We start from the raw sequence: 8,790 nt of genomic DNA, 5'->3' as shown, positions 1-8,790 counted from the left end.
GAGGATCAATACAAATAATTGTATACCAACTGTGTGTAATAATCATGACACAATAGAATAATGCAGCTGCAATCCTTGATATGATCACTGATATAAACAACATATACATGCAATTACTATGGCGTGTCATCATCAGAATCTGGTGCTAATACAGTTTGGTGGGTGGGGCTATCCTGGAAAACAATGCATCACATGATGTGGCACATATACAAATGAGCCTTACTGGAAATGACAATGGAATTTTCTTTCTGTAGTCCTTGTAGAAATGAGACTTGAACTAGAATACAGAGATGGTAGCTAATTCTTGAGCAACTAACTAAAGACCTCACCTTTTTGCTTGGGGGAGTGGCAGGAAGCATGAAGCTCCTGTTGGTGACATCACCCGTATCCATAGGAACTGAGTCATGTGACAATTCTGATTGACTAAAAGTTAGCTGTTGTTTACTGTCACTATCTCTACTAGAACTCTTGCCTTTACCTCTGCTGGCATGACCACCTATTTCACAACAAAAACAACTCTACTATCTTCTGTTATAACTGGGATACCTTTGCTAGTGTGTGAATGATGGGTAAAGCCATACACATCATCTATCACATCATCATTGATGACATCATCATTAACAATGTCATCAAATAAGCTGTCTAGTAAATTATTAGCATCCTGTGAGGTTTGATTGTGAGTTATAGTTTCTATATTATTGTTATCTTCAGCAGCTGCCACTTCAGTATGGCTGCCACCACCATTTGACGATCCATTAACTATTGCTGTTCTTTCTCGTATACTTGCAGCTGTACTAGAGTCTTTAGGTGTTTCAGCAATGCTAAGACCGATTGCTGTTGCTGTTGCTCCAACTTCATTGTCAGTAGTAATAATGTTCACGGGTGATGATGGCCTGTTACTAACGCTGTGTCTGTGGTTACTGTTACTAACTGCTTTTGCTGATGTTGTTGCCAGGTTACTGTTGCGTTGCCTAACTGAAACATCTTCAGATGCCATCGTTGTAGTTGCAAGTGTTGCCATGACAAAGTCGGCATTGTATTCTTGTGGAGAGTCAAAGCTGAACACCACTGGCCTGTCATGTTACCATAACAACTGTACTAAACACTAACAAACAATTCAACACTGTTATGTTTTCCCTCCATAAATCACCACTACATGGATTTTCCTGTATTTAACATACTAATTCTTTTAAGCTATGAGCACAGTGATATTGATATCACTATCAGCACTGGTATATTGGCAGTACTGAAACCAATCACTTTAGTACTTACTTTCTTTCTGTTATTGATACATGTGTGTATGTATACACATACAGGCTTTGCAAGTGCTCACAAATATGTCACCGTAATAAACAATTGGTATCAGTATAGCCAGTACATTGACTACTGCACTACTGCTAGAACCTTGATATCTGAATTGATTTCTGAACAGCAAAGGTGACTGTTTTATTAGAGTATTTTTTCAACTGTGATATATTCAGGGTGTATGAAATGTTAAACATTACTTTTTATCTTAACAATTCACTTACCTGATTGAACTGGCACAAAGGTGTTTGGATAATGGAGCAAAAATTGTTACAGAGTACTTCATAATCTCATTAAAATAAGGACACTTTTTAAAAGTCATGAAATTTCACTGTATTGCATTGTACCAAGTATTTTGCTGTGCAGTGGTGACTATCACGTAAGTCCCATCAACAAATTTAAATTCTTATAAGAGCAAAACTAACAATGTCAGTTCACAAACGACTGGTACACAGTTACATTTACAAAAACTACTCACCTGCTAGCCTGGTCAAAGTTAATGGTCAACTGGTGAGGAATTGAGTCAGTGAAGGCGAGAATAGCCTACATAAAAAACAAATGAATTCATTGGAATCACTATACTATCAAAATCATGATTAATGCTATAAACATGGACATCTTGATTCACAGTACTTACTCTCAACTCCTTCAAACAGAAGGTGATTTCAGCGTCAACATCAATATTGTAATCATCAAACTCTGGTGGATCCAGTGTTATTTCAGTACCAGCCATCCTGGTGACATCTGAATAGTAATGAATTACAAATAAACAGAAGCAGAATTTAGCTTAAAAATTAAACAGATAAAAAACTGATAATACAATAGACCACTAGTTAAGTCTGTCCAACATGCAGTACTGTTGCTGTGTTCTATTAGAACATAACCTTAATTGTGTCTATACAAGCAACAAAACACTCTAACTGAAGTTATTGAACAGCCATGCATGTTATGAGGTTTCCCAACCTGTCTAAGGTTTCAGTATACACAACATTGAAGACATGTAATCCCTTAACACAGCCAAGTAAGAGAGTAATCTTCAGTTAATAGCAAATACTCCAATAGTGCAGTCAATGTTTTCATCTACTTTAGCCATTGCAAAACTATACAAATACAGTATATCTACCATCGGCAGGCATGCACCTGGTAGACATCATAATGAAGCTATAATACATACACACCCCTGTCTCCTTCATAATAGCTTTTGATGCGTAGCTTATCAGAGGTAGCAATTAGAGTGGCCTCTTCAAGACTGGTGGCAAAGTTGGTAATGACGTCACTGAGTGTTCTGTATAACAATAGCTGACACAGTGGGTATTTTGTGGACACTCACCTGGCTGGTCCAGAGATGTAGTTAGGGGACAATTGCTTGTTGAAGAGTGCCTGAAGTGATTGGCATTCCTCAAAACCAAAATCATAAGTCTTGACAATACCTTTAGTATTAATTTAATACCAGTGATATTGCAATGCAGACTGTGTGCATGCATGTGTGCATTTGTTGTGTGTGTGCATGTCCGTGTGTGCGTATGTAGCAGCATGCTGTTGTATCATGCAGTAGCCATAATGTTTCCTACTCACTCACCATATCGACAGTGGAGCACAAACAAAAGCTTGCTCTTGGTCAGGTCAAGGGTGATGACACAGTGGTCCACAGACTTCTCCATACTGGACCGGAACACTGACAAACAGCACTAATAAAAAGAGCACAACTGCTACTACCTGCAGTGCACACACATAATCGTACACAAGCACACTGAAACACATGCAAACTACACTGCATATCAAGAAACATTTAGGTGGCAACATGAGTACTTTATTAAGTAAGGTGCAGTGTGACTGTTTTATTAGAGTATTTACAGTGAAACTTGTTTATTCCGGTTGACTTCTTATTAAGCAAGTGACTTAGCGACATCTAAAATGAGACACACTTTAATCCCTACTTTTGGCTGATGCTAGCCAACAGTAGGGATTAAAGTGTGTCTCATTTTAGTAAGTAGTCGTCTAATCTTGTTTCCTTACTTTTTACCGCTGGATCATTTCTCATTTCAGCTGTTACATTTTTGAGCTTGTTTCTTTACTTTTGGTAGCATGTAGCTATATTATACCAATCCCTACTTCCTTTTAAATTTTTTAATTTTTTAGTAGCTAGTTATATTAGCATGTTGTTACAATGACCAGGTGATTTTATTATACAGGGACCTGATTAAACAGGTTTCACTATATAAAACACTATAAGTAGCTAGTATTTGTGCACAGTTTAAGACTAGGATAGCAAAAATCATAATTAATTGTAATAAGCATCCTTCATTATTTAAGCAGATCATTTAACTTATGTTTGGTAGATATTTACAGTAAAACAGAAAAACTAACTCACTTTTACAGGCACTTTACATTTGATGGTGGTAGTTTGACTGCTACTGGTGCACGTTGTGTTCTTTAGCTGGGACTTCCCGTCGTCATAGTGATGGAAAAAACTTGGGCAGAATGTGAAACAAGCATAGGCTGATCGTCCACTATTGACTGTCCGTAATGTTAACTTCAAAGGGAGGGTAAAATAAGTTATAACAAGATACACAGGGAACTATAAGGTGTTTCATTGTTACAACTCCATGCTTGATAAAAGAGTAAAATGTGTTGTCTACAATAACAACACTTACAATTACAATCTCAAACTGTCTTGGTTCCACATAGTAAATGTTTGTACTTTAAATTGACAAAAATGTTAGTATATAGGTTCATTTGTTCTAACAGAGCATATATGCATAACAAGTAATAGGAATATCCTGTACATACATATGTAAGTAGCACAAACATATCAGACTGATTTCTTTTACAAATTTGCTAGTATGACGGTCGTGTCACACTCCTTGCAGTATTGTTTTACAAGCAGATATTTATTGACTACTATGGATGAATTTTCTTTTAAAACTTGTACAAAACCTTCAATTTCATGGTTACATATAACAGACATGTGTCCAGCATTCTGTGTATTGCAGGCAGCCAGGGCATCAGAGTAGGTGGGACCAGTGAGGCCAGACCCTCACCTTACCATTTTATGGCTGGAATTTAACAAAAAAAACTTCAAAACTGAAACCTAAAGTAGTGAAATGCAATACTTATAGCATTGGTAATAATTGACATCTAATTTATCTTTTACTCAGAACAATTACCTTCCATGCCGACTTAGTCAGTGTTAAGCGCCTCTAAAATAATTTACCATTATATTTAGCTTTGTTTCTCTTTGTAGCTACTTTGGAAATATTCTTTACATTTTCTCTTAATTAATAAAGGCCATAAATGTTAAAGAGTTAAACAGTATTATGGAGGTGCGTGTCCAGTTATGTAAATAAACACTTGTTGGGTAGCTAAATACAGTAGCACCTTGCACACAGTTACAGCCCAAAATTGCTTCTCCAAATAGCAAATGTGCATTTTCAAAGTTTTCCAGGGAGGATGCCCCAGACTGAGCCTTAACACTTTCACTTTGACACCCCCCGAAGACAGCATTTGTTGCTTTCGTGCACATTGTAATTTATATTATTTATACAGAGAGTCAAAACTCTACAACTTCTCACCCCATCAGATGTAGCTTCTATGTACAGCTCATCTCCTATTTTGGCCAGGCACTGAATGGCTCTTCCAAACGCTGCAACAAAGAAAACGACGAATAAAATTCAAGTAAAAAAATTACCCACACAAACACACACTACTCACCCTTCACTCCTCTTCCAGGAATAGTGCACTTCATGTGCAGTCTAGCACGCGGGCAACTCGCGCGGCAAATTTGGCATTAAATAGAGTAACATTGTTTACATGTGCATTAATAAGGAGCTTCAATATGTTTCAAGCCCTTTACTCTGGTAGCTTTATGCATACTTGTGATTGTAGATGATTGTATTCGTTGATATTCTCCAGTATAGTAGATGGCAAATTTACTGGAAGCCTGCAAAAGGGAGGTTGCTAATAGCAACCAGTGGAAACTGTTTAGCCAACAACTGTTTGTCCACATACAACGACATCTAAGTGCCGGTAACGTGATGTTCTTCACAGACCTGACAGAACAGCAACGCCTACACCTCACAACACAAGCATCAGAAGAAATCAAGGTTTCTAACAACAGTGTGTACCAAAACATGGTAGCTGCTGTGTCCAGTACAATGGACAGGAATGTGAACGAGTATGCATCACTACATAAAGGCAACAGATCACGTAATGACTTTATTATGGAATTGTTGGCTGGACTGAGTAGCCAGTTGTTAGCAAAATGGCCTAGTCATAAACGTTTGCTAGTGCAGTGTTTTAACAGGAGATTACCTGTTACACTAAGAATCACAGCTTGGAAGGTGATGCTACAGAACAAGCAGATCTATCACACCTATATTACCAAGGCTGCCAACACCAACTCACATGATCCTGCATCAACAGGTTACCATGTCTACCAGCAATGCCAACATCTAATTGGCTCAAATAAGATGTTCAGTTTGTTAGCAGAGAATGGTCTGTGTCTACAAGTGATGAAAGATGTGGTCGTATTTTGGAAGTTGCAGTGTGGCAAACAGCAGTTGTCTCAAGTGGATATTATGTTGTGTGTACCATTTGTCTACTTGAGGTTGAGAGAACTGACCATGATCAAACAAGGGGTTAAGATGAATGTTGATCAGTTGGCTGGAATGATAGCAGAACAATATGTGTCTTTTATGACTCAACGACCTCCTACTATGATGGACGGGGGAATTAGCGTAAGTAACAGTAGCCTTGTTGATGGTACATTTACCAGGAGCAATCTCATGTATGCTCTATATGAAGCTGCAGAAAGCAATCCTGATGATTAAGAACTTTAGAAGGATTAATCTGAGATTGGATTAACACTAAAACATCTCTCTTAGGCTAATTAAGCATGAGGACTCCATAGCTACTGTATGAGTGTTCTATTAGAGTATTTTGATTTTTGGTGGAAATGGCATGTCTACTAGACCTTTTCTTCTACCTGTGCATACACACAATGCACATGTAAACACACTCAAACATACTTACTGAATTTATAAACTCCTTATATCAATAGGTAACTCAAGGTGCAATGGTTACCATGTTGAAACAAGTGTTGACATTGATTGCCAGAGTTGATGATATTTTCTACCAGTCACTTAGAGCTGCTCTGGTAGCTGGAGGATCTCCTTCAACTGAGGAGGAAGCGATTGCAGTATATTTAGTACCATTATTGCATCCATTTGTGCAAAGGCTGTTTGTAGGTGTGTGTGTGTGTGTGTGTGTGTGTGTGTGTGTGTGTGTGTGTGTGTGTGTGTGTGTGTGTGTGTGTGTGTGTGTGTGTGTGTGTGTGTGTGTGTGTGTGCATGCGTACGTGCAAGTGAGTGAGTGGAGTGAGTCCAATACAATATGAGGGATTACTGTAATCAGAAAGTGCCTGTATATATTTACAGGTGATGTGTCCATGGATGTGGTATGCTTCATATGGGACCAGTGTTTCATAGGACTGGGTATTGGTGGATACCAGTATATCCCATACCTCATCGCTGTCCTGCTGCTGATCATGAAGGAGCCACTGTTACAGTGTAAGGAGGTGAGCTTCCCTCAAAAGACTGACAATGTGATGTCACCACATTTGTGACATCAGTAACTTTCATAGAAAGAGGAAATCTGTAAGCTCACTGATACTTGGGAATCAATTAAAGCTTTGCTATTAAGGAATAGATAATGATGAGTTATATAGCCAGTATAGAGGTTATTTATTTTTTACCCTGAGAAATTACATAGAATTGTGTAAATGCTTGTCGTATCTTGTATGCTTGACTAATGTCTTATTTATTTATATTGTTCAGGTTTCAGCCATATCATTTGTCATTAAGGGCAACTTGGCAACTGTGGAGGTTATGCAGATCCAATTAATGGTGAGTTGTTAGTGTACATGTACATTGTAGGTACCATCTAAATGTAATTATTATAAATGCCATAACAACCTTATATCAAACTGTAAAACCATGTACACCATGTACATCTGTTTCTACTGAGCTGTGCACTGATACTACTTTAGATTGAGAAGTACTTCTATAGAGAACTGGCCAATCAGTTACAGGCACCTCTTGTAGCAGCAAGCCGCACTTCCTATGTTGATCCCTTGCTGGAGCCACTCCCACAATGGTCACACTACACCAGTGAGCACCCATCAGTGCCTAGCTGGGATGAGGTAGCTAGTGGGCGTGGCTGGTACTGTGCGGCATGTTATGGTATTGTTCTAGCTGCAGAAACAGAGGAGGACAATTGATGAGGCTAAGAAGAGGTCAGTACTATAAGTAGTAGATGGTGTTCTGCTAGTTCTACTGTAGTTCAGTTGGTAATTTCTGATGTTATTGTGCTAACTAAAGACTAAAGTAATAAATTTAGGTTTACCAACTTTATTTTCATTGTAAATTAATATTCGTATGCAAAAATTTTACAGATTTTTTTCCATGATTTTTTTGCACAATGATATCTCTAAGCCAAATAACTGTGTAACTCGCTGTGCTGCAAAAGACCTAGATACTCTAATAGAGCAGTCATGTAAAATTACTCAAAATCATGCAAAAATTTTAACATGAATTTTTTGCATGAAAATAAAGCACATTTTTGCATGTTATTGGTGTGTTAAATGCTGTTCTGTGATTATAGAGAACTGCAAGAGGCTAGAGAAGCAGTGGCTGAAGCGCGAAGACAACGTGATAACCAAGTGACTGAACTGTAAGCATATTATGTGTATTGCATGTGATTTTATACACGCACGCACGCATGCACGTACACACACACACATAATCACTGCTAATTATTCTTCCTATAGACAAGCAGAGGTTGCTAGACTACGTGAACAGTTAGCCGCTCCAAATACCATCCCTCATCCACCTGGTGAAGACACCACCCAGACTCCACAGCCTGCAGCTACTAAAAGCGATGGCAATATTGGCAGGACAACTGTTTCCAGTAAAGCTGACACTATACCACCATCATTGCAGCATAGCCCCACCCATCAATCAACATCAGCCCCACCCACACCACAGGTTCTATTAGTTTCATTACTGATTTACATCACAGCAACACTGTAGGGATCTCCCCCAGGCCATTCACATCCTACTAGCCCCACCCACTCTTCTGCATCTGAATCACATGACCCGCAGGAATTTGCTAGTAAACAGGCTCAAGAAACATGGCTGACTATTCTGAACCACTTCTCTGATGCTGTTGACCTGGGTATGAAAATGATAATTAGAATGTATCTTCATATTTTTATCTCAGTGTGTCATGGACCTAATGAGAATGGCAACTAGTTCAAGAGAGGATGAATGGAATGTCAAGCACGCAAGAAGGGCTGACCAAATCGGTCACTTACTTGAGAATAGCAAGCCATCAATGGGTGCTATTGATGGATGTGCATTACACTTATAAAAAATAATAAAAATACGAACTATCGTATACTATTTATATTTTATCCGGATAACTTAA

The 8,790-nt window shown here is 38.4% G+C and overlaps 2 protein-coding genes across 2 annotated transcripts; one reads left to right on the top strand and one right to left on the bottom strand.

Annotated features, from left to right (window-relative positions):
• On the bottom strand, positions 1-6,549 carry LOC136242897 (cell cycle checkpoint control protein RAD9A-like). The gene is made up of 12 exons (XM_066034395.1): positions 5,017-6,549; positions 4,878-4,948; positions 3,677-3,838; positions 2,885-2,993; positions 2,636-2,735; positions 2,484-2,590; positions 1,943-2,049; positions 1,784-1,848; positions 547-1,073; positions 330-496; positions 224-277; positions 1-173 (listed from the first exon to the last, which is right to left on the bottom strand). Exons 1-12 carry the CDS (start codon positions 5,048-5,050, stop codon positions 117-119), a joined length of 1,560 nt encoding a protein of 519 aa, XP_065890467.1. The 5' UTR covers positions 5,051-6,549; the 3' UTR covers positions 1-116.
• On the top strand, positions 5,087-8,724 carry LOC136242886 (uncharacterized). Its single transcript, XM_066034382.1, has 10 exons — positions 5,087-6,041; positions 6,365-6,551; positions 6,741-6,880; positions 7,140-7,208; positions 7,352-7,504; positions 7,557-7,597; positions 7,966-8,034; positions 8,132-8,348; positions 8,394-8,538; positions 8,584-8,724. The coding sequence occupies exons 1-10, from the start codon at positions 5,226-5,228 to the stop codon at positions 8,613-8,615; spliced, it is 1,869 nt and encodes a 622-aa protein (XP_065890454.1). The 5' UTR covers positions 5,087-5,225; the 3' UTR covers positions 8,616-8,724.
• The last annotated feature ends 66 nt before the right edge of the window (positions 8,725-8,790 follow it).

This window comes from Dysidea avara, chromosome 13 (assembly GCF_963678975.1).
Source record: "Dysidea avara chromosome 13, odDysAvar1.4, whole genome shotgun sequence".
Taxonomy (NCBI): Eukaryota; Metazoa; Porifera; class Demospongiae; order Dictyoceratida; family Dysideidae; genus Dysidea; species Dysidea avara.
Note: the sequence above shows the minus strand (reverse complement) of the source record. Positions and strands in the feature narration are given on the sequence as shown.

Coding starts and splice junctions, on each gene's coding strand:
- LOC136242897 (XM_066034395.1), bottom strand. CDS start 5,050: ATGAAGTGCACTATTCCTGGAAGAGGAGTGAAGG. Junction 3,839..4,877: donor TAGAAGCTACATCTGATGGG/GTGAGAAGTTGT, acceptor CTCCCTTTGAAG/TTAACATTACGGACAGTCAA. Junction 174..223: donor AAATTCCATTGTCATTTCCA/GTAAGGCTCATT, acceptor ATTGTTTTCCAG/GATAGCCCCACCCACCAAAC.
- LOC136242886 (XM_066034382.1), top strand. CDS start 5,226: ATGGCAAATTTACTGGAAGCCTGCAAAAGGGAGGTTGCTAATAGCAAC. Junction 6,881..7,139: donor CACTGTTACAGTGTAAGGAG/GTGAGCTTCCCT, acceptor TATATTGTTCAG/GTTTCAGCCATATCATTTGT. Junction 7,209..7,351: donor TTATGCAGATCCAATTAATG/GTGAGTTGTTAG, acceptor ATACTACTTTAG/ATTGAGAAGTACTTCTATAG.